We start from the raw sequence: 24,120 nt of genomic DNA on the forward strand, positions 1-24,120 counted from the left end.
CCATGGGAAGGGCTTTAAATGGAAGCAGGAAAGGAAAAGATAAAGAGCTGGTTTCACTTCAGAGCCCTCGTTGGGCCGCGTTTGCCTCCCTGACAGGGAGGGGATGCAGCGGCTCCATCGGAGAAGTTATTTATAGAAATGTGGCTAATTATAGACATTTACTTTGCAAGAAAGCAGGAAAGGGCCCTCAGCAGCTCTGGTTGGCAGTGGGGGCTGGGAGGGGAGGAGGGCAGGGGGGCAGAACCTGCTTTTCCCAGGAAAACAGCTGGCACTGCCCGAATTCCCAGTCCAGACTGGCACGGAACGGGGCTGCTCTGCCCTGGAGAGAGGAGAGGGAACAGGGGACACACTGGGAGTGACAGTCACAGCCACCAGCAACACCCCCTGGCACACGGAACGGCTCCAAACAGCACCACTGCCTAACCAGGATCCGATTCCAGCTGTAACTTAGCAACCTCACCTGGGTAAAACCATCCCACCAGGAGTGTGGGGCCTGAGGAGAATCAGCCTCGCACGGATTCCCCCCCTTCTGTTCCCAAATCTCGGCAACAACTGCGGCCAGAGAGGAGCCGTGGAGCCACTCCCTTCCTGTGCCACTGGAAATCCCCTTTTGTCACCCAGAGCCACAGGATGAGATGAACAAACCCAAACGTGAGTCACCCCTTTCTACAGAAGTCACACAGCGGTGGGGAAACCGCTCCTGCCACACCCCAGGACTTGGGGGAAGCTGGAACTCGGCCTGATCCAAGCAAAAAGCACTTGGGAGGGCCTGTGAGATGTCTCAGCACGAACAAAAGTAGTAAGTTATTGGTAATAAATTTATTTTTGATATTGATTTTTTTACAGAGCTAAATGGAACATAGAAACAGCACCAAGCCATTGAAGTTTGTTCTACAAAACCAGGTTTAATACAAAAGGATGACAGCAATGCCTGACTCTGCGCTTCTGGACGGTTAAAAAAGCTCACCCAAACCCCACCAAGAGTTTAAAAAGGTTTAAGAACAGAGGCACCGGTGTTTGAGAGAATTTCTCTGGCAGCAGTGATGATTTTGATACATTTTGGAAGAATCAAGGTTGCCTTTATTCCCTATTTATTACAGTGCAAGGGGCTGGTCCTTGCCTCCAAGAGCTGTTGAGTCTCCTGCCCAAACACCCACACCCAAAAATTTGGGGTCAGAGCCACCTCCACGCAGGATATTCCCCATTTAATGGGAAAGATCTCCTGGTTTTGCTCCTGGAGAGCTCTGCTTCATCCACAGGAGTCTCCATGGTCCCCAGCAGCCCGAGGGGTGCCAGGGGAACACCCCGCGTGGGGAGAGGTGCAGACTCTGCCGGGTGAGCAGGCACAAGGAACACACCTGGAGCGGCATCACCTGCCGAGGGACAGGAGCAATCCAGCCCCGGGGTGTCCTCAAGGAGAGCAACATCCAGGGGTTACAGGGCTCAAATCACTGCTGGCTCCGCTCTGCAACTTCTCCTGCCCGAGGCCAGCCAAGGATTTGGGTCCTGCAGCCTCAGGAGCTGCTGCAGAGCCCCGGGAGGAGCAGAGCAGCAGCTCCTCTGCCACGCACTGGCGCCATTTCCTGGGAAACAAACGTTCCTTGGCTGGACAGAAACAGAAGCTGAAGTAACCAAGTGATTACAGACACGAGATACGATGCAGCAGGGCTGGGACAGACCCAGGCTGCTCCTGGGGGGCTGCAGGAACAGCCACAGTCCCAGAGCTGGCACATCCCTGCTCTGACACGAACACAGACACTGCAGCTGCCCAGCTCCAACATGAGCACTGAGCCCTCAGAGCCCTCCCAGAGCTGCTCTGGGACAGTCCTGGGCCGCAGCCACAGGACAGCGTCTTTAGAAGCTTCCTATATCCTTTATTTTCCACCCAAATTCCCCCCCGCAAGCCCCCCCCCAAAATAACAGAAGCACACAGACTGCAGACTTAGAAGTGTAACAGGGTCACAAACTCTCCTCCACCAGCCCCAGCCCAGCCCAAACCACCAAGGCACGTCAGGCTCCCCCCCTCTCTCCAGGCTCACCTTCACCCAACTCCCCCCTCTCCCCAATTTTGGATGGATGAAGCCAACACAGAACATCTTCCTCGCTGGGAAGCAGCAAGTGCTTCCTCACTGTCTTTGCACTGACAAAAACAAACGCAAACAAAGACACGCCTGCACTGCCACCCTAATGTTTCCATGGGAAATGGTATCTTTCAGCACATTCCCTGATGGACTCTGCCACCAGTTGGCCTTTGCAGAACTGAGGTCAGATTTTGCACCCCCAGGCTCTGGCAGAGCCAACCCCCAGCCCTCGAGAGGGGTGTGCAGTTATTCTTTGTAGGTTGTTGTTTGCTTGCCACGGGAGCCAGCTCTCTGCGGAAGGCTCACTTTGGTGCAATTCCAGCTTCCCACCAGCTCAAGCCCATCTTCTTTCCAAGCCAGTATTGCCCTGAACGTGTGTGTTTGGAGAGTTTTCAGCAGTGAGAGCAAACAGAGCCGTGCAACCCCCAACCCCAGGGGCCAGGCCCTGCTCCTCCCACCAGCAGCGAGGGGCCTGAGCCCTGCACAGGGTCCATGTCCCCAGCCAGAGGCACGGCTGCTCCTCCTGCTGCTGCTGCCCTCAGTGCTCAGAGTCCGACAGGTACGAGGGCTGAGTCCACCTCCACACCAGCATGTCCTCCCCTGCCACCCTGTGGGATTCCGTCTGGATGCGGGACTCGTTGGAGGCCAGGAAATCCACGGCTCTCTCCCACACCCGCTTCATCTTTTTTCTGCAAGGAACAGCAGGAAAAGAAAATGAGAATCCCAAGCTGGTTGTGCTTCCCTGCCTACAGCAATTGTGGATCTGGCTGCCTCCTGTTCGCTGTGCAGGCAGAGAGAAGGGCATCAAACAAACCCCGGTTTAGAGATTTTTCAGGCCAGGGCACGGCCACACAAATCCTGCCTGGGGGGAAGATGAGAGGCTCTGTCAGTGCCCTGAATTTCTGCCTCAATTTGTGCTGCAAAGGGACACGATGAGCAAATCACCCTCTCCTGTCCTGCACACAGAGATCTCAGCCAGGGGGAGACCCTGATGTTCACCCCAGCTTTGGATCCAGCACTTCTGAGCATCTCACACCCAGGGGTGGCTCAAACAGCTGCAGTTGTCCCGTGCAGGAAAAGGAATCCTGAGTCTGATACAGAGGGAGGACATTTAACCCTTCACAGGAGGACAAGGCAGCTCCATTTAACCAAAGCACAAGAAATAAACCTGCAGAAATGGAGCAAAGCACCAGGATCCAGCCCTGCAGCCCTTCAGCCCCACCACCCACAGAGCAGTGACCTCGACCACAATTCCTGTCGGAGAAAGCCCCAAACCCAACCTGAGAAAGCCTGAAACCCAATCTGAGAAAACACCAAACCAAACCTGAGAAAGCCCCAAACCCAATCCTCTCACTCCAGCTCCCTTCCCAGCTGCACAACTCCAACTGGCCCCTTTCCAGGCACACAATCACTGCAGGAGAGCCCCAATATCCTGTTGAGCTCATGGGAATTGTTCAGTTTTGCTCTGGAGAGCCAGGTGGGATGGCTGGGAAAAGGGACAGCACTGGACATCGAGCAGATGAAGCAGAGGACACCAGATGCTCCAGGTCCAGGCAAATCAAACCCAGGTACTGCTGGACAGAACAAGTGACAACACACCTGGGGCACTGCACCCGTGACAACACACCTGGGGCAGTGCACCAAGTTCCAGCCCTGGGGCTGGCACACTGATCTGCACGAGGTGTAGCACAGCCTGAGCCGTGTCCAAGCCCTCCCCAAGCCAAAGGCTCCAGGCTGGTCCTGCAGAGCAGCTCCAGGGATGCATTCTGGAGCTGTGCTGAATCCCATCCTGCTGCTCCCAGCCCCCCTGGGTGCCCAGAGCCAGCTCACCTGCTCTGAGGAGGGATCAGGCTGTCCCGCACGTGGAAGATGCCAACGTAGGGGTAACGCTCCAAATTCCTCTCCCATTCCTTGTAGTGGTCCTGGACAACAGCTGCAGGACAGGAGGACACACCAGTGAGGGCTCAGCCCTGCAGGGAGCACAGCTGGCCCCCCTGAGCCCCCACAGCTCCTACCTATGATCTTCTTCACCATTTCATACATGGCTTGCTCCTCCTCCTCCATCTTCCGCCAGCGGTACCGGAGGTAGATGAGGATCCCCCAGAGGGTGATCAGACCTAGGAGAACAAAACCAAAGGGAATTCAGGAACTGACAGCTGGGTGCTTGCTGGATGCAGTTTTAGTTGTGACACTGTGAGCCAGGCCTGCTTGGAACTGAATCCCTGTGATTCATTTTGTTCCCTGGAGCAGCTGCACCCCAAAAACCCCTTGGTGCTGCCTCCCTGCAGCACAGGAGCACCTGTGGTGTGGGATGAGGTGATGGGAAAGCCTCAGCACTGAGCTGCCCTCACAAAAGAAACCTCAGCACAGCCACAGGGCCCCAGTTCTGCAAATCCCACAGGAGGTTTTGCCAGAGGCCTCCCCAGCAAGGATCACTCTGGAAAACTGTCAGGTTTTACTGCTCCATGGAGAGCTCCTGGACAGGGAAATAAAGCCTGGGGCTCCAGTGGCAGCCCAAAATGCAGGAGATGTGTATGGAAGGTTTAGCACTGACAATGCCCCCAGAAGGACTTCAGTGTCTGCAATAAACAGAACTGTCCCTTGTCACTCCCTCCCTGTCAGGCTGGATTAGAAACTCCTGCAGTCACACAGCTCTCGTTATCACCTCGCTGGGTAAAACCCCTGCCTCAGCTGAGGCGTGACAGACTATTCCAATAAAACCTCCAATCCTGAAGTGCTACAAGTCATTATTAAAGAGGCTGGAGGACTTGGGAGCTTAGAGCAAGAAAAAAAGAAAAACTGACTCCTTAAGGTAAGTTAACACACTTACTCTGCAGCCCATAATAATGGGCACTTGAGCAATACCCAGAGAGCTCATCAGCTGCCTGATTTAAAGCAACTTTTAAGCACTCACAGCACAAGAGGAGGGCTGTGGGTCTCCTGTGCTGCCAGAACAAAGGTTAATTAGACATTAACTCATCAGCAGATTTATTTCACCTCTGTCAGGCATTTCCTATGGCTGAGGAATGTGTGATCACAGGGCTCCATCCCTGCAGCTGAGCCCCCAGAGCCACTTACTCCAGAAGAACAGGAACAGGTTCATGATGGCCGTGACCACGGCCCGGCGGAAGCGGCAGCCCAGCCCCATCTGGGGGTGGGCAGATTCCAGGCAGAACACTTCCTCCACGCTGGAAACCGGCTCCGACAGGTCCCTGCCTTTCAACCTGGTGGGAAGAGGCAGAAAAACCTCACTGAAGAGAGCAGGCTGCAACTGCAGTCTTTAATCAAGGCCGGGAGAACAAGCAGACTGCGGATGCAGCAGCTGGCAGGAAATGCCCCCACACCCAGGCAGAGCCTCCTGCCAGAACGTTTGGGGACTGTCCCCAGGTTAATTCTGATCTGGGGACTGGCTGCTTAGCCAGGGATGGATGTGGCTTCAGGAAGGCAGCGGGGCTGCAGCTCCCACTGGCACAGTGAGAATCCCTGCCCTGCCTCTCTGACAGCCCCTCTCGGCGTGCACAAGATTAAACCCGGAATTGGATTCCCACCTCCCAGCACGGAGATGGAAACGTTCCCCGAGTCAGAGTCACTGCTCAGCCCCGGCAGTGGGAGCTGGGGGAGCCAGGCTGGGAGCAGGAGCAGCTCAAAGAGTGACAGAGCACCAGCACAGAGCCCTGCAGAGCCCTCAGCCCCCTCTGCAGCACTGCTGCTCCCAAGTCTGGGCTCACTCCACACTGAGCCATCCCCAGGCATCGAGGGGTCCAAGGCACAGCCAGCAGAGCCAGGGGAGCTGGGCCAAAGGGAATTGTGGTTTTTTAAGCTCCTAATTATGAACAGCACATTAAACAAAGAAGTTTGCTCAATTTACAGGTGCTCAGCTGACAAACTGCAGAGAGCTCGGCTGCTTCTGGGTTCTGCAGGAGCTGCACACACACACATGGTTGTTTCCCACCCCCTGGTCTTATTTACAACCCAAATTCCACGGAAATATTTAAAACATGCAGCAGAATCACCCAGTGCAAAGCTCATTTTCAGTCCTGCGTCTCAGACTAGCAACTAAAAAATAATCTCATGTAGCTAAAAATGCCAGGGGCAGGGTTTTGGGGATGCTGCCACGCCGGCTCCGGGGACATGGAGCTGTTTGGGGACCAGCCAGCAGAGCTGCTAATTAACAAAGTAAAAAGTGGGAGGATATTGTATCCCACGACTCCTGACTGGAAATGTGCTGGAGTATAAAAACACAAAATTTGAAAACTCTGCATCCCAGCCCACCTACAAATCCAGCCCTGCCCCTAAGGAAGCCATGCCCCGTCCTGGGAATTTGCACACCCCAGGAATCAAAGCAGCAGATGCTGTCTGATCTGTGGATCACAGCAGCAGCTGCAGGAATATTTGAGTGCAAATGGAGCAGTGGGAATTCCAACAAGCCTTGCCCACCAACCCCAGCACCACGACTGCTGCAATTCACTTAATCAGAGACACATTTAGCAATGTGAAAATGCAAACAACTGTTAAGGCTTTAGAGTTAAGAGCAGACTGGAGGCAGCCCACGCTTCCCAGAGGAAGGTGAGGATGGCTGCTCACTCTGGATAACACTCCTTCCCTAGGTTATGGACTGGATGTTGTGTTTTTTTCCCTGAAAACTCAGTACGGCTGTTCTTTCTCATGGATGGAGCCTGTTGGTTGAGAAATGTCGCCTCAGTGACCCACCAGCACCCACAGTCAGTCAGACCATCCATTCAGGAGGAATTTCTCCATGGAAAGGGTGGTCAGGCACTGGCAGAGGGAAGTGCTGGAATTCCCACCCCTGGAAGTGTTCACTGGATGTGACACTCAGTGCCCTGGTCGGGTTGTCCAGGTGGGATCAGCCACAGGTTGGACTTGGTGATCCCAGAAGGATTTTCCAGCCTCAGTAACTCTGGGATTCACTGGGTGCTCTGCCAGAGATACAACTGACACTGAAGGTGTCATTCAACATCCCTTTTCCTCTGCTGATCCCAACGTGTGGGTGACAGCACCCACTGCACAGAGGGGTTTGCTGGCCAGTGAACCCTCTGATGCAAGGATGCAGCTCCACAAAGGCACAAATGTTCTGGAGAGAGGTTACCCTGGGAAAAGTGACCACGTGGGCAGGTTAAGGAAGAGCTGCAGGCACAGGGCAGGACACCAGGACCACTCCACAGGAGGCACAACACAACCACTGATGGCCATGAGCAGCCCTGACCTCCCACTTCCATCTCACCTGCAACACATCCCTGGACACAGAGTCCCACAGCCTGGGCTGGGAGTGACACTGCTGGAGGGAGCTCAGTTCCCATCCTGCTGCAGGGCTGTACTTTTCCTTTGGAAGTTTGCCCAGCAAGCTGTGCCACAGCCAATCCCAGCCTGTCTGCTGAAGTCTAACGAGCTCTGGGAGCTGAAGGGCACCACTGACCCTGTTAAATTCCACCCCAGCCAACACCCAGGATCCCTAACTTTGACACAGTGGGCTACAGCCCACCCAATTCCCAAATCCCTGCTGCCGTTCAGCATCAGCAGATCCCCAACTTTAACACAGTGGGCTCCTGACCACCCAATTCCCAAATCCCTGTTGCTGTTCAGTACCAGCAGATCCCTAACTTTGACACAGAGGGTTTCTGCTCACCGAATTCCCAAATCCTTGTTGCTGTTCAGGATCCAGTGCAGGGCAGCTTCAAACTTCTGGGAGGAACTGCCAGTTACATTCTGTGCAAAGGAAGCCATAAGAAGATTAGCCCTCCATTCATTTCAAATACTGACCAGCATGATTTCATTACAGCACTGGGAGAATTCTCTCCATAGGGGCTGTTCCCAGGTTAATTCTTATCGGGATTCTGCAAACTGGAGGGAGGAGAACTAAGCCTGAAGGTCTGCCTGGCCTAAAGTCTTCTGACTGGGGAGATGATGCATGAAGCACTCTGTGAAATAACACCATCCCAGACTGTTAGGGCTAACCACTAAATACAACATAATCTTACTGACAGGTTACCAGGGAAGAAATGGAATGCTGGATCAGAGCAGTCTGTCTCCTGACACTCTGCAGTAGAGAAAAATCCTTCTTTCTGCCCAGCCCTCAATCCAGGGAAATTTCTGGTTTCACAAGACTGATGGCTCCAGTGAAACAACAAACCATTAAGATTTACAGGGGGTGAATCAGAGATGGAGGAGAAAATGATTTTCAAAAGAACTGCTGAGAACAGGACTGGCCAAAGGGGAAGTGAGAGAGATGGGAGAGAATCAAAGCAGGATGAGGAAGCAAAATGGATGGTGAATTGTTTTAGTGTCTATTATTTATTGCTTTATAAGAGACTAAGCACTGGGTTATAACAAAGCTGCTCACAGCCTACTCACCAGCACGTGATCCTTCACCTCACTAACCCAAATGCATTTGCTTTTCAGGTTCTCAGGGTTTCCACATTCAAAATTACCTGGTAAGAAGAGTCAAACAGAAAAATCATGTTTGTAAAAAAGCCCTTGAACACCTCAGAACCAGGCTCTGAATGTACACCAAGAAATGCTCTCCTTTCTAATCAGCCCCAGCCCTGAGCAAAATGATTCCAGGGTGAGATTTATATTGCAGGCAGATCAGATTATGACTATTAATAAAATGCTCAGCCACTGCACGGAGGTTGGATAAGGGCAATCAAACCTCTCACTTCAGAGCTGCTGCTGGAGAAGGGCAATCAAAGCTGCCACTTCAGAGCTGCTGAACACACAATGAGGGGGAAAGTATTGCTCCTGCCCCTTGCAGAGCACAGAACCACAGCTGCCACCAGGTATCAGGTGTGGAGATAATGATCAGTGTTCAACATGCCTCCAAGGAGCTGAAATCACAGCTCTGCCGCTAACCCAGGCAGAGAAACGCTGCCAAGGCACTAAAGCCTCTAAATCTTGCCTCACCAAGTTGACTAAACAAATGTGCTAAGTAAATCTGGTGGAAATCCGAAGTCAGATTTGAAAAGATTTAGGAATTCTGTGCAGCTTCAGTATCCAAAGGCTTCAGCCTTGAGGTCTGAAACACAGAAAATGGAACCGAAACCCTTTTACTGATTAGCACTGCTGCGAATCTTGCTGAACAAGTCCCTGCTCACAGAGTGGATTTCTAGCTGCCTACTCCATCCCAAAATACCAGGGATGGGCTGGATTTACTCCTGGAGCAGGGACTGTGCTGGGTCAGCTCCTCATCTCAGAGAGCCCGTCCCACTCTGTGGTGAGGAGAAGGAGAGGCACTCACACACCTGCCGCCACATTTCAGCAGAAATGACAATTTCTTAGGTCACTTCATGTGTAACAACACATCAGTTTTACACTCCTCGCTCTATCTTGAAGACAATTTCGAGCTGTTGGTAGAACAGAATAACAAACCCAACCAATCCTACCTGAAACTCCCAACACTTCAAGTACAAACTCACCCAGGCAGGGTGACAGGAGTGCATTAGCCAAGCACCACTCGGAATAAAAATAAACTCCCCTTTCCCTGTTTTCCTATTCCCTGCCTGCCTCAAAACTCCTCAAAGGGAACTGCCTGTTCCAGAAACCCCTCCAGAGTGGGAGAGGAGTGAGCAGGAGCTGGGAGAGGCAGCTCCTGCAGCCTCAGCAGGGGTGGGGGGGAATGCGCTGGCACTCACCTGCCTGCACGGACAGGTAATTGTAGAGCTCGTGCAGCACGGCCATGGTCACGTCCCTGTGCTTGGCCTGGCAGAACTGCAGGGCACAGAGAGGACAGGGACACACATCAACAACAGTGGCGTGGGGACAGTGGGAGTGCAGCCCCAGACACCAGACAGAACCACAGCGCTGCAGTCTGGCTCAGTCCTGCACCACCAGCTCCAGCCAAATCTCCTGGGCAGAGGAACATTCCAGACACAAGTGACCCCAAGAATCTTCTGGACGTCCCTGCCCAGAGGACCTGGGTGAGTTTTAAGGTCCCTGCCATCCCATTCTGGGATAAAGCGCCACCAGCCCACAGCCCAGCCTGCAGCACCAGCCTCAGACCCACCACAGATGGATCCATCACCTCCAGAACTTCCCAGCACACCAGAACTCAGAATCCAACACGAAACCTTCTCCCTCCTAATCACGGAATGTTTGGGTTGGAAGGGACTTCTAAAGCTCACCCAGTTCCACCCCTGACACCTTCCCCTATCCCAGGGTGCTCTAAGGCCTGTCCAACCTGGCCTTGGGCACTTCCAGGGATAAGGCAGCCCCAGCTTTTCCAAAAATCCATCCTGACAAAGGGAGCAGGGCTCCATGGTGGAGCTCAGGGAATTAGCTGGGATTAAATCTTGTACTGTTAAAGCTGAAAACAGCTTTATTGCAAACCAATACCATTGCTGGTACAACTGTTAAAAAGAAATTGATTCACATAATTGGGAATTTAAATTTTTATCTTTCAGAGTCTCATACACACTCCTAACTTAATCTGGCCCATTAATTCCAACTCATCAAGCCCCAATTTCTCTGTAAAACGATAGAACTAATCATTTTACAGTGATGCTGTTATGGGTGGAATAGAATACCTGGAATAATCACTGTTCTGAGAGAGATCACAAGACTGAGGATAAATAAGTAAATGCTTACATCATCCGTCCTTTTGTCACAATCCACAGGCAAGAGATTAACTAGGAGAGAGAAGAGGGCGAGTTAGCTGGCTGCAAACAAGAGCTTTGATCAAGAAAATAATTATCTTTTTAAAAGCAGGCTCAACTTAAAGCCAGGTTCTGCTGTTATTCATCTCCCCCTGGCAGCACCCTGAGATGCAAACAGCCCCTCCAGGAGCTGCTCTGGGAGCAGCCCTGAGGAAAAACACACCAGTGATGGAGCTGATGATGGATGTGTTCAGCTGCGGAGTGAAAATTGGGCTGGATGTTTTAACAGCTCCTGTTTGAGGAGCTTCACAGTGATCTTTACACTCCAGTGCTGCCTCTCGCTGCCCACCAGGGTCACTTGAAATATCCCAGCACAGCCAGGGAGGGAATGAACCCTCCTGGAGGGCTGGGCACAATTCAAACCTAGGGAACACTGCTGCCCCCAGAACTCCTGGCACAGCTGAAACAGGACCACGGGCACTTTTAGCCGGCTTTGGGAATGCAGCAGCTTTCCCAGCCCACACCAAGAGCACAGTGTGCCCAGGCTCAGCACCAGCACCTTCCCAAAACAGCCCTCAAACCCTTCTTTGTTTAGATCAAAGCCTGAAATATCCCCATTTCCTACTGTTCCAGCTGGGAAACTCTGCTTTGAAAACCAGCTGCTGGGGAAACCCTTTTTCATTTCTCACCAAAGAGAGAGACACACTCTGCCACACCTTAAGTGCTGAATTGATCCGCTGCACTTCCCCCTTGGACAGAATAAAGGCTGGGAAGGGCCGTGCTGGCAGAGGGAACATCAAAAACACACCCCAGGTACTACACAGACATCGTGTCCCACCATAAAATCCATCCTTGGCCCAGCAGGCACCCATAAAATCCATCCTTGGCCCAGCAGGAATGGCACTCCACATAAACCCCACGGTTCTGAGGGACTGAAGGCCAAACTCGTTTGGAAAATGCAAACTTTTGATTTGCTTCCCATGATTAACAAGGTTTCCCATAGGAAAGGGGGAGATGGGAAGAGGGACAGAAACAGAGATGTCAGGTCATGGCAATGAGGATGACAAATGTGACAGGGATGGAAGCAATAAAGGGAAAGCAGGGAGACAGGTGAGGAATAAAGTTTAAACGAGAATTTAAATGAGAATTAAACCAGTGCACGTACAGCTGTCCTCTCTGCCGTCCAGCCAGCCTGACCCAACCATCTTCACCACCAGGATGCCCAGAAAGATCAGCAGCAGCACCAAGCTGGCGAGGCAGAGGAACTGGGACAGGTAATACTCCAGGCCTTTGCCCTTTCCCTCGGGCTGCTGCCTGGGCGCCGAGCGCAGCAGGGCCGTGCGCGGGGTCACTCCGTGCCCCCCATCGCTGCCCGCCCGCCACGGGAAGCGCCGGATGAGCCCTCCGGCCCGGCTGCCCGCATCCCGCTCTGCCTCCTTCGCTACGGCGGGAGCCGGGTCCTCCTTCCCTCTCCTGAACAGGCTGCTGAACCTGCCCGGGGCCGCCGAGGAGCCCCACTGGCTGCCGGGGGTCACCTCGCTCTCCCGTCTCCACCAGGTGTTGGAGGAGAGCCCTTTCCTCTCCCCGGCCGTGTCCCAGGCAGCCCGGGAGCTCTGCGCTCCGATCCCCGCTCCCGATGTCCCCCAAAGGCTCCTGGGCTTCTCCTCGCTGGGAAGGGGTTTGGAGGAGCCCCAGTAGGGTGTGGAGCTCAGCCCCCCAAGCCCATCCAGGCCCGGGGCAGCCCGGCCGCCGAGCCCCCCACTCCTCTCGGCCGAGGGGCTCCACTGGGATGCGGAGTTGGAACCCCGAAACCTGTCCAGGGTCGGCCTCAGGCCACTGCTGAGCCCCCCGCTCCTCTCCGAGGCGCCCCACTGTAGTGAGGAGCCCCGAAAGCCATCCAGGGTGGCCCCCAGCCCCTGGCTGAGCCCGCGGCCGTGCTCTGTGACATCTCTGGATGTTTCCCAACGGGACGCAGAGCTCAGCTCCCCGGCCCTGTCCGCCCCGAGGCCCCCGCTCCTCTCTATGGACGTGTCCCACTGCGAGGGGGAGCTGAACCCCCCGTGCCCCGCCAGGGATGCCCCCAGCCCACCGCCGCCTCTCTCCACAGTCGTCCCCCACTGCTCCGAAGGGCTCAGCCTGCCCAGGCTGTCCCGGGACAGGCCGCCCTCAGCCCTGAGGCCTCCGCCCCGGCCCGGCGGGGACCCCCGCGGGTCCCCCCAGGCCTGCCCGCCGCTCTCCCCCGACGTCCCCCAGCGGGACGTGGGTGCCCGTCCCACTTCCTCCTCTTCCTCCTCCTCGTCCTCCTCCTCCTCACTCTCCCGGGCGGCCCCGCTGGTGAAGCCGGAGCGCTGCCGCGAGGGCGAGGCCTGCGGCGGCCCTGCGGAGGAACGGCCCGGGCTGGGCGGCGCGGCGCGGCCGCTGCGCCGGGCCGCCGCCACCTCGGCCCGCAGGCAGCCCAGCTTCTTGATGTAGACCTTGCGGGTGGTGGCGGTGATGGGCCCCGGGCGGTAGCCGAGAGCCAGCAGCTCCTTGCGGAGCTCCGCGTCCGTCAGCTCCGCCATGGCCGCGCCAGGCCCCGCCGGAAGCGCCCCGCGGGCGGGAAGCGACGCCGCCATCTTGGGAGGGGCCCCGCGCGCCGCCGGCGCCGCCATGTTGGGGAGGGCACGGGGCGTGTGGGGAAAGGGCGCGGGGGCGCGCGCCATGTTGAGAAGGTCACGGGAGGCGCCGTGTCCTGAGGGAGCAGGCCGGAGCGGGGGCTGTTGCTCCTTCAGGACCGGGGAAAAGGGAGAGAAAATGGGGAAAGCAAAAGGCAAAAGCTGCCTCAGCTGCGGGACGAGCCGGCGTCGATGATGGGTTGTCCCTCACTGCTGCGTGCGGCTGCTGCTGGAGCAGCTCCCACCTCACTCACCTCGATGTTCTGACACCTTTAGGGCCATTCTTCTAAAGAACGTCCCTTTCCCTGGCGCCTGCCACCCCCACACGCGTTTCCATCATCGCTGCCCGGTTGCTGAGCTTTGCCAGAACCTCAGGCAGGATCCAGATCCATGAAATATTTCCCGGGAAGGGGGGGGTCCCTCCACGCCCCACACCTAAAACAGCAAACCCAAGCGTTGACTTGTAAATTTATTTTGGCACAGCTGTGATGAACAGTAATTGCTTTTTCCCCCCGCCGCCGCTGAAGAAAGCGATGAAAGCGGCTGAAATACGGCGGCGTAATGTCGGAATTTAATTAAAGGTAATGGAACAGCGGTGCTGAAGGTGCTGAGGGCTGGCTGCGTGCCGCGGGTTTGGTGACGGATGTGTGACACTGGGGACACGCCACGGCCCCTCAGGAATGGCACCTGTGGGGAGAGGGAGGCTCCGGAGGAGCACGAGGCTGAAAGAGCTGAGCTGTGCCTTCCCGGCATAAATCACAGAATCCCAGAGTCGGTGAGGCTGGAAAATTCCTCCAACACCATCGAGTTCGGCCCGTGGCCGATCTGTGCCAGCTGGACCCGAGTGCCACGTCCAGTCTTCCTTGGACACCTCAGGAATGGGGACTCCAAACCTCCCTGAGCAGCCCCTTGCAATGTCTAACAACCCTTTTCATGGAGAAATTCCTGCTGATGTCCAACCTGACCTTCCCCTGGCACAGTCTGAGGATATATCCTCTTGTCCTGTCACTAATCCTTCTCTCAGGAACCTTCTTCCTTAACAGGTACCCAAAGCTCACCTCACTCTTCCCAATTTATCCAAGAAAGCAGCAACAAGATGCTGAGATTTGTTTGTCGGGTTGGCAACAGCAAATACATCCTCAGCAGAGGCCAGGGAGCCCATTAAAAGAGCAAACTCAGCTGTGCTGGGAAGTGTGAACGTGCTAAGCTGAGCCTCCTCTGTGCTCCACTGCCAGCTCATGATGTGGAGAGGGGTCTAATGTAAATAAAAAATTCCAATTTGCTCCTATCACACGGATCCTGTGAGCTCACAGCTCTCACTGCAGAAGCTCTGCCTGGACATGCAGATGCATGCTGGCTGAGCTGGTGCAAACCTGGGAATTATATGAGCTCACCTTGTTCTGGAGAAAACAGCACCAAAAAAAAGCCCAAACCCATCCTTTCAACTTGTGATTGTGTCCATCAAGGGAATTACACCAGGCCCAGCAGCCTCATTGCACAATCTTTGGAGGGGAGGACAGGGGATGGGTGTTGGACAACTGGAGAATGGGGGAAAAGATGTGCTTCCTCCACCGAAGGAGATTGGCAGCACCAAAGCTCAGCAGGATCAGCTGCCTATTCTTTGTGGAGAGAAATCCACAATGCCTTTCCCTTCCTCCCCGTGGGAGAGTCCCTGCCTTCCCTGGAAGGCATTTGGACCCCAGAGGGAAGGCAGCCGGAAGAGACGTGTCAGACCCTGGGCAATCTTTGTTCCCATCCCCTGCCCGCAGCACCAATGCTGAATTTGACAGTGGATTTTCTATTTTTGCAGCCCCTTCATCATCCTCGTGGCTCTGGGAGCACCAAGTGGTGCCGGGGCTGCAGATGGGCTCGGCAAAAAGCGTTTCTTGGCTGGAAACAGCCGGAGCTGGCTGTGGGAAGCTGGGACAGCACAGAGGGACAGCCTCCACCTTCCCTGCGAGCCCAGAAGCTGCCTCAGAGCTGCTGGCAGCGGCTCCGATGCCAGAGGAGCAGACGCGCCGTGCCGGCTGCTCCGGTTCTGGCAGCCTGGGGACAGGGCTGCTGTGAGCAGAGCCCTGGGAATGGATCTGTGCTGGAGCAGGGAATGGCTGCACCCCAAACCCCACAGCTGAACCCTTTCCCCCGCTGACTGATGGGCTGCTGGAACCCTGCATCCCACCCGCCTCCTTAGCCGTGGATTTTGGGTGACAGCCCTGCACATGGCACCCGGGGAAGTGTCAGGGCTTTCTTGGGAGCCGACTGTGCCCATTTGTCACCCTGTCACTCACAGCCACGGCACAGGTGTGACCCAAGAGCCCTCAGCCGCCTGCTTGGGCCTGCTCAGTACCTTAGGAAGTCAGAGGTGATTCCATTCCCTTCCCTCCTCTTCCCCTGCGTCTTACCCCCAACTATCGGGCTGCTCATCCCACTGTTAAATTCTTGTTTAGTTTCTGGAGCAGCAGATTCTTCCTGCCTGCCTGCAGGTGTGACCTGGCTGCCAAAGCACCTTCCAGGGCAGGAGAAAAATGGATCTGTCCTGAAACCTGGAGACCACTTCCTTCTTACCCAGAGCTCTGACGGCCTGGAAGGGGCTGGTTGGGATCCTTCCATCTCTTTCCAGTGGGAACGTTTCTGCTTCTCCTGCTCAGGCCTCTGAGGGTGGAAGGCATTTACTCCCAAAAGTTGAAGGTGTACTTTGGTGCCTGTTTGGACACCACAGGTGGTGCTGCAGGACAGGACAGGGGTTCCTGTGCTCTCTGCCACAACCAGCCATTACATCCCGAGCTCATTTATAACTGGGACAACTGGGAAGAGCCACTGGCAGAATCCATGGCCAGGGTCAAAGCTGGCCCTTGCTGATGCAGCTTGTCTGGGTCTAAGGGTAAGAGCAGGGTCCTCACTGTTCCTCACTGTGCTGGTGGATCTCCTTCTGGAATTTTCCACAGCGTCAGCCCCCCCATCAACCCAGTGGGAAATGGTCCAGGAAGCAAATCCAAGAGGCTCATGTTCGCTTTCTCTCTTTCCATCGCTGGAAAACTTTCCTTCCTGGATGGCACAGGAGAGGTGTTAGCCTGGAAGACGATGGGAGTGAAGGAGCTGGGAAAAGGGCACACTGGAGGGGCAGCTCTGACCCACAGTGGAGGGGGTTTGGGAGCAGTTTGCCCCTCGAGGGGGAATTCTCCTTGTTTTCATGTGTCACGATCAAACCCAGAGTAAAGGTTGGGGTGACTCTGGAGAAACAAGGCAAGAGGTGCCCTCTGAAGCAAACAAGTCTCTGACCCTGCTGCACACTGGTGGGAATGTGGCACAGCTCCTCCTGTGATTCCCATGCCAGCACTTCCATGGATATCACCCCTCTGCAGATGGAGCTCCTGCAGCCCAGACTGCTCTCACTCCCAGCCTAATGGAATGTGTTATTTCCCATCTCCCTCCCACTCAGAGTCATTACAGAGCTTCCACAGCTCACACTGCCTCAGCAATACTGGGAGCTTCCTGGAGCTGATCAGTCCCTGGACAAGGAGTGTGCCTTTGGATCAAACATTAGAGCTGTAATCCACTGCACGCTGCCTGTTCCATTATCCACTGGGAGCTTTCTCCTCTCCCGAGGGCTGCTTACGGCAGAGTGCTCTGAGGGGTGTTGTTCCAGCACAAACAGAGCTCTTGGAATGAGCTCAGTGAGAACAGAACTCCTGTTAGGTTGGGAGGATAAAATTGGATTGAAATTGGATATATTCACGTACATGCCATTGATCTCATCCATCCGTACTTTACATATGTTGGATTTCCTGTTGCCAGCAGAGAGGAGTAGCTCTCAGATAAGCCAAAGGTATGGAAATGGAAAGCAGGATGTTCAAGTGAAATTAGGTTTTCACCTTGGGGTGTGTTTGAGAGGCAGGAGAAAGGGCAGAGCTCGGTGCTGTCCCTTCACACTGTACCTGGCACAGCCGCTCCTCACTGTGCCGGTGGATTTATAGCACCAGGCTGATAGGAGGGGTCTGGGCACAGGGAGGGGTTGCCCACCAGGGCTCCTGCGTTCTCCAGCAGCGTGGGAATGTGCCAGAGCACCCTCCTGGAGCAGGGAATGGGTTAGGGACACCCAGGTCCCCCCCTTGTGTCACCAGTTCAGCCAGGAGAACTGGTAAAGGTTTGCCTCAGTTTTCCTCATTGCAAAAAGGGAGGGCTGAGACTTCATACTCCTCAAAGATTGATTCCTCAGGCTTTGCCACACACTTTCACAGGATCCCAGAATCCTTGAGGTCGGAAAATCCCTGTGGGATCATCAAGTCCAACCTGTGCCAAATCCCCACCTTGCCACCAGCCCAGAGCACCGAGTGCCACATCCAGGCCTTCCCTGGACACCTCCACGGATGGGGACTCCAAACCTCCCTGGGCAGCCCCTTCCAAGGCCTGACCACCCTTTCCAAGAGGAAACTCCTGCTGATGTCCAACCTGAGCCTCCCCAGCCCAGCCTGAGGCTGTTCCCTCTCCTCCTGTCCCTGTTCCCTGGGATGAGATCCCAAATCCCCCCCTGGCTGCCCCCTCCTGTAAGGGAGTTGTGCAGAGCCAGAAATTCCCCCTGAGCTCCTTTTCTCCAGGCTGAGCCCCTTCCCAGCTCCCTCCGCTCCTCACAGGACTCTCCAGAGCAGTGCTCAGGAAAACAGGGATGCTCTCCAGAACCTGCAGCCTTCCCTCTCTCTTCTTTCCCATGTTGGGCACTCCCCATCTGTTTGAGAAGCTCGCAGGACAGAAGACAAAAATCCTCCTTTTAATTATGCTGCACATTTATTATCTCACCTCAGATTTTGTTAATCTCTCTCACAGATTTCGTTTACATAAGTGGAGTCTTTCAGCTTGAGCAGCTCCAACGCTTTCTCTTCTGATCTTGCAGATATCAGTCAGCTAAACAGAAAAGAGAGAAAAGCACAAGTGTCCTTAAATCTGGCATTCAGTCTTTCCAGAGCTTTATGTGTTGTTTCCTCCTCCTCAGCTCCCCAGCTGAGGCAAACTGGGATCAGCACAGGCAGAGCAATCCCACAGGGAGTGCGGGACCCCCTTTCCTGGGCTTAAACATCGCAGAAAAAGCGAATGCACGGGGACAGCCCCATCCCACCATCCCTCAACCCGCGGGAGGAGCTGCACAACAGCCTGCCCCTGGATATTTGCTGCTGCAATTCCCCCACACGATTTCCCAGAGGAAAAGGAGGATTTGCAGCAAATTGGAGTGTAATTAAGTGTCAGTGTTAAGCCCCCGTGCAGGCAGAGAGGTGTTCCAAGCTGGCTGCACGTGCTCAGCCGCCTCGCAGGTACAGCTGCTGTTACAAGCTCTGCTGGAAATTGTTCCCTGGAGACCGAGGACTTTTTGGGAGAAGGAGGAGGAGGAGGACGAGCAGGGAAGTGGCAAACAGAATTGCTGGGAAGGGTTGTGCTGCTGCTGCCAGTCAATATCAGCTCTGGGGCACAGGCAGCACCTTACGAGGGAATAACCTTCCCAGAAGGGTGCACATGGCAGTGGTTGGGATCTGAGGGCTCCACAGAGTGAGCAAACATGACACAAAAACCCTTCTGGGGAATATAAATATCTCCGTGCTGATGAGCTGGTGAGAAGGAGGAAAGGCAGAATCCCCAAGGCAGAAATCAACCCTCTGACAGTACCGTCTGGGGTGTCCTGTAACAGCTCTGCCAGCAGTTTCTCCAGGACATCTTGGTATTTTTCCAGCTGCCTTGGGGTGAGCCAAGCTCTGACAGGAAGGGCCTGCTGTGAAGGAAGCCAGAGAAGTCAGGACAAAAAGCTGAGGGGAGCAGAAGGAGGGAGGTTGGGGCGCTTTGACCCCACTTGGATCAAGTTGGTGGAGAGTTTAGGGTGGACTTGGAAGGAAGAGGATGATCCTCATATAGGGAAAAGCAACATTTTGAAGGCAACACACTCTTGAGTTGTTCAGAGTGCTGTTGCATAACCCGTGGGCTGGCTCAGAAATCCAGATAAAGGCACCTCCTGGCAGCAGGGACTGCAAAGAAAATAATTTCTGAACCTTCTAATCCTCCACTGTGTGGCACATCAACCCTTCCAGCCTGAGCCTGTGGAGCTCCTGCCCCAGCAGCAGCTGAGGACGAGCTGTGGTCCTGCTCCAGCCTGCTGGACTTGGAGCCAGCTGTGCCTGAAGCAAAGAGCTCTGTGCTGGTGCTGGTGAGCTGTGGGGATGTGCTGGGTATTTCACACTTTGAACTGGGCCTTTTTGCTGTTTCAATCCCGTTACCCGGTGCTGGTGCATCACGAGTGCAGGAGGAGTTGCACATTAAGCTGTGCCTTGGCCAAATTCCAGCCTGGTAGGTTCTGCTGCCTGTCCCACTGGGTCTGTCCCTGTTTGGGGGGACCTGCACCCTCCTTTTGCTGGCAAAGAACAGCCGAGCTCCCTGCAGGAGTGGCTGCCCACACAGGGAAAAAATTCCATGTGCTCAAGTGGAAAAGCACAATTTTCAGACTTTTCTCGCCAGGTGAGTCTGCCTTTGAGGGCTTAGCCTGGCACTTCAATCCCTAAAATTGCCTGTTTTCTGCTCTGTACACAGACTTTGGGCCCAAGTTTTTAAATAAGACCTCGTCAGTGCAGAGAACCATGGGGTCAGAGGTGACGCCGAGCAGGAGCTGAAGCAGAACTAGGAGTTCCTCCCTTGCACCTGGCTGGGCTTCACTGCCTGGCAAAGAGACCTCGAGCTGTTCCCATCTTCCTCAGAGAGAGGCAGTTGGGTCTCAGGGGTCACCTGGCTGCTGAACAACCAAGATAATTTGTGGAGTGGAGCTAAAACTTCTCTCTGATGTAAGCAGGCAGGCTGGCAGAGGACATCTCTTGGACTCCTTGTCCCCTTGAGGGTTTCTCAGAGTCAAATGGCTCCACATACCTGGAGGGTCTTGGCCGTGTTGACATCCACACCGGATTGCTCAGAGAAGCCTTCCTCCTCCAGCTGCTGCAGCGAGCTCAGGGATTTCTTCTGCCCTGCCTTGTTCCTCTCCTTCTCCTGCAGTTTCGGGGCAGAGAGCAGAGGGGGCAGTTGGTGATGCTGGGATCAGCAGCAAACCCACACTTGTGCCATCCCAACAGGCAGGAATCCGCTGGGCTGGGCACAGGACCAGCGGGATGGTGGAATCCCCCTGGGAAGGGCCCATCAGCTGTGGCCTGAGTGGCCTTTGGGGACTGAAATTCAGCAGTGCTGGGGGCAAGGTCAGGTTACGGGGTAGGGAGTGAAGGTCTGCAGTAAACAAGACCTACATGTGGTGGAGGAACCCTGTCAGCAGGACACGGGAGCTGACAGCACTGGGACCTTACCCAGCTGTCCCAGAGAACTTGGCCTGGGTCTGTTCTGGATCACTGCACGGAAACTGAACTGAGCCCCGCACGTGCAGAGCCCTCCACAAAGCCCTGTGCTGAGGTCACATTTTCCCAGCCTTTCTGCAGGTCTGTAATGTCAGCCCGCTCCCATTTATGGGGCTAAAGTTGCCTTCGGGACCCTCTGGAAAAAGCCAGAGGTGCTTTGCGATGTGACAGACGCAGCAGGATGCGTCAAACGTGGCACAAGCCATGCTCAGTGTCCAGCGTGTGAGCACAGGAGGAGCAGGGACAGCCTTTGGGGGACAGATTTCCCCTTTGTTCATCCAGAAAACCCCCAACCCCTGAGAGACACGGAGCTACAAGGGCTGGGGGGTACAAACACAGCCCATGTGGGTCCCCATCCTCCTCAAGGACACTGAAGGATGCCTGTGCTCCCCACAAAAAGCAATTGTTATCCAGGGATAGGTGCTGGAAGTGGGATTTCTCCCGGTATCCAGGGGCTCGGCAGTGCGGGGGAAGCTCACTTGGGGCTGCGTTTCAGAAGCTGCAGTCTCTGAGCCTGCCTGACACCTTTCAACGGTATTTGTTTCACTTCAAAAGGAAAAACGTTCTCTCGGCACGTCCCAGAGGTGACAACCAGCCGGGGGATGGTTAATTATTTGTTACAACAAAAGAGCCATCACTGAGCTGATGGGAGGCTGCAGCTGCTCTGGAAGAATTCCAGCACCGAGGAAAGGGAAAGGACCCGCAGGGGCTGCGGGTGACACCCCCACAGGTGTGGCAGACCTTTGGTAGAGGGCTCCAGGCCCTTCCTTTCTATCTCACACCTCAAAAATTCCCTCTGCTTCCCCCCCAGAGCCGTGGATTTTGGGAGAAGGATATCACAGTGTCTCCTGTTGATGGTGTGCACTGGCAGTTTGGGGGATGAGGGTGGGAGAAACCTTTCCTGGTTTATTCATTCCAGAGGGGTTACCTGCATTTTCTGGAAGTCGCTCTGGGTGAAAAAGGGCATGAAGCCTTGGGTCTGCTCAGCCAGCACGGACAGCAGGGACACCAGCAGCAAACTGGTCACCACCTTCCTCGAAATCATCCCGAGAGCCTGGACAACACGGGAAAGGAGACACCAGGGGCAAGAGTGGAGAGGGGTGTTTGACAAGAAATGCCTTTGGCTCTGCACCAGCTGCAATCCAGCTCAGCCCCGGCCCATCAGAGGGATATTTACTCTTCCAGTTGCTCCTGAGCTGAGAATAGACGTGACTGACAATTCTCTTCTCAAAGCTGTTGGTGTAAACAGGTTTGGTTTTGAGCAACACCTCCAGAGATTTCAAGCCCAGCCCTTCAGGATTGCTCAAGCCTCCCTGAGCTCTCGGGCCTCAGCCCTGCAACTGTGTTGGTTTCAGACCTGACCACATCCAGTGCAAACTCATCAATCCCAGCGCCAGCACAGGAAACAGAGATGCTGCAAAGAGAGAAACCTTCACACAGCTGTTTTGTTAATTTTTGTTTTGATTTTCCTCACCACTGGAAACCTTCCTGGATGGACTGGATCTTTTAAGAAGCCTTGGTGAGTCCAAGGGAGATGGGAAAGGCATTTTCCAGCTACCTGAGCCTGGATAAAGGGCTTTAAAAACTACCTCTGAAGTGATCTAACTGTGACTTCACGTCACGAAAGGACTTATGTAAACATTGAATGTTCTCTTTAAATATTAAAATATTCTCTCTGGACAGACTTAATGAAGTCAGGTTCTACAGCTTAACTTCTCCACCTGATTGGAGCCTGATCCTTAATTACTTTCAACAACCTCTTGGTTTGGACTTTATTGAGAAGACATTGTTAGGTCAGGTTTGACTCCTGAATTAGATTTCCCATAAATATCAGCTGGCATTGAACGGAGGGCCAGTGGAAGTTAATAAATATTCCCTTTCCACAGCACCTGTCAGTCACATCCTCTGCTCTCCCTTCCCTGGGCACTGCTCAGGGCAGCACCGCTGCCACCTCCCCCTGCCCACCCAGACTGGGCCACCAGAGCCACCTCCCGCCCTGGGACATCCCAGGGTGTCGCAGCCCTGTTTCCTGCAGGGATCCAGGCAGGAATTCTCAGGCTCTCTCCTTGCAATGCAGCTTCAGCAGCATCAATCTTTGCTGCTTTTTCATTTGTTCCATCACTGCAGTAAATATATAAATAAATAAAATACTGCTGAATACAAAGAAAATAAACCCAGTCACCTCCTTCATCTCTTCTTGGCTAATCCCTTTAGGAATTGATTCTCTCCCTCTTCTCCCAGAACTCCCACACAGGCTTCTCCACTCAGAAATGTCCCTGCTGAAAGCCCTCCCCTGCTTGGCAGGCAGGACCTGTACTCCAGTCCTGAGGTCTCCAGCTCAGCACCTGTCCAGGCAGGGAGGACTTGGATTTGCTTCCCAGCTCCAAAGGGAAAAGAAGAAAGCAGGAGAGTCCCGAGTTCAGCATCAGCACTGCGGGCACACGGGGCTGGGACAGCTCTGCTCAACCCCCAAAACCCAGTCAAGGGCCAGGGTGGGGGCAGGAGGGGTGGGCAGATGGCACAGTGACAGGACAGGACATTCACCTACCCAGCTGCCTCCCAAAAATTCCAAGCATTCCTGTCACTAGGACCTGTCTGAGAGTCCTTTCCTGCCTGCTCAGAGCATCTCCCCGAGCACAGAGGGCACCGGGGCTCCCCACAGCTCTGCAGAAGTGCCTGGTGTCTGCCCCCAGGAGGCAGGAGCTGCTGGAATTGGTGTTCCCAAGATGGGGATGAGGGAGAAGCACCTTCCCCCTTGTTTCAGCATCGATTTTGTTCCCTCCTCCTCCTCCTCTGAGCTGGCTCTGCTGTGGCCAAGAGGTGCCAACACCTACCTGGGAGTGCAGCCACGGGACACTGGAGCTCAGAGCTCTTCTCCCTCCTGTGACACCTGGATGCTCCTGCTGGTTCCCTCCCTTTATAAACCCATCTGGGCACTCACCTGTGACCCTGTGCAGCTGCCTGGCCTGCATGGAAACGGCTTTCCCAGGCAGGGAATGTTGTTATCTGCACCGGAGTTTTCCGAGTTTCTCGTTTCCAGGCAGATCCCCTTCGCTCCCTCCCCATGTTCTTCGGCTGTTCCTGGTGGTCCCACAGCTCGGACAGATCTGCTGCTGCCTCAGTTCCCTCATCTCTAGGATGGAGAATGCCCCTCCCTTCCCTAAAATAGAGAAGTTCCTCTCTCTTGGCTTGTGCTTTCACATCCTGAGCCTGCAGAACGAGGTTTTATGATGTGAATGTCCCAGCACTAAAATGACACCTGTGTCAATTATATTTCTGCTGTAATTGCAGATCACAACAATATCAAAATTGCCACTTTGAGCCTTCAAGTGGCCTCTTCTCCCATCCTCAGTGAGCCTGGCACACTGATCCCCCTTGGGAACACAAACTCTGCACTGTCATCCCTCTCCAG

General features: G+C 54.6%; 2 protein-coding genes across 3 annotated transcripts; both read right to left on the reverse strand.

The window, feature by feature from the left end:
* Positions 1 to 800: 800 nt before the first annotated feature.
* On the reverse strand, positions 801 to 13,283 carry LEMD2 (LEM domain nuclear envelope protein 2). Its single transcript, XM_066203938.1, has 9 exons — positions 11,853 to 13,283; positions 10,680 to 10,720; positions 9,728 to 9,803; positions 8,451 to 8,527; positions 7,726 to 7,805; positions 5,160 to 5,305; positions 4,097 to 4,198; positions 3,912 to 4,014; positions 801 to 2,770 (listed from the first exon to the last, which is right to left on the reverse strand). Exons 1-9 carry the CDS (start codon positions 13,246 to 13,248, stop codon positions 2,620 to 2,622), a joined length of 2,172 nt encoding a protein of 723 aa, XP_066060035.1. The 5' UTR covers positions 13,249 to 13,283; the 3' UTR covers positions 801 to 2,619.
* A 4,858-nt stretch (positions 13,284 to 18,141) lies between these two features.
* On the reverse strand, positions 18,142 to 23,584 carry MLN (motilin). 2 transcript variants are annotated; one of them, XM_066204138.1, is made up of 5 exons: positions 23,543 to 23,584; positions 21,637 to 21,762; positions 20,236 to 20,352; positions 18,994 to 19,096; positions 18,142 to 18,240 (listed from the first exon to the last, which is right to left on the reverse strand). In XM_066204138.1, exons 2-5 carry the CDS (start codon positions 21,751 to 21,753, stop codon positions 18,233 to 18,235), a joined length of 345 nt encoding a protein of 114 aa, XP_066060235.1. In that variant the 5' UTR covers positions 21,754 to 21,762; positions 23,543 to 23,584; the 3' UTR covers positions 18,142 to 18,232. The 2 variants fall into 2 exon arrangements, with proteins under 2 accessions (XP_066060235.1, XP_066060234.1); XM_066204137.1 differs by lacking the exon at positions 23,543 to 23,584 and adding an exon at positions 22,891 to 22,930.
* Between the last annotated feature and the right edge of the window lie 536 nt (positions 23,585 to 24,120).

Source organism: Chamaea fasciata, unplaced genomic scaffold, assembly GCF_029207755.1.
Source record: "Chamaea fasciata isolate MVZ Bird 193981 ecotype frontalis unplaced genomic scaffold, bChaFas1.0.hap1 SCAF_25, whole genome shotgun sequence".
Taxonomy (NCBI): Eukaryota; Metazoa; Chordata; class Aves; order Passeriformes; family Sylviidae; genus Chamaea; species Chamaea fasciata.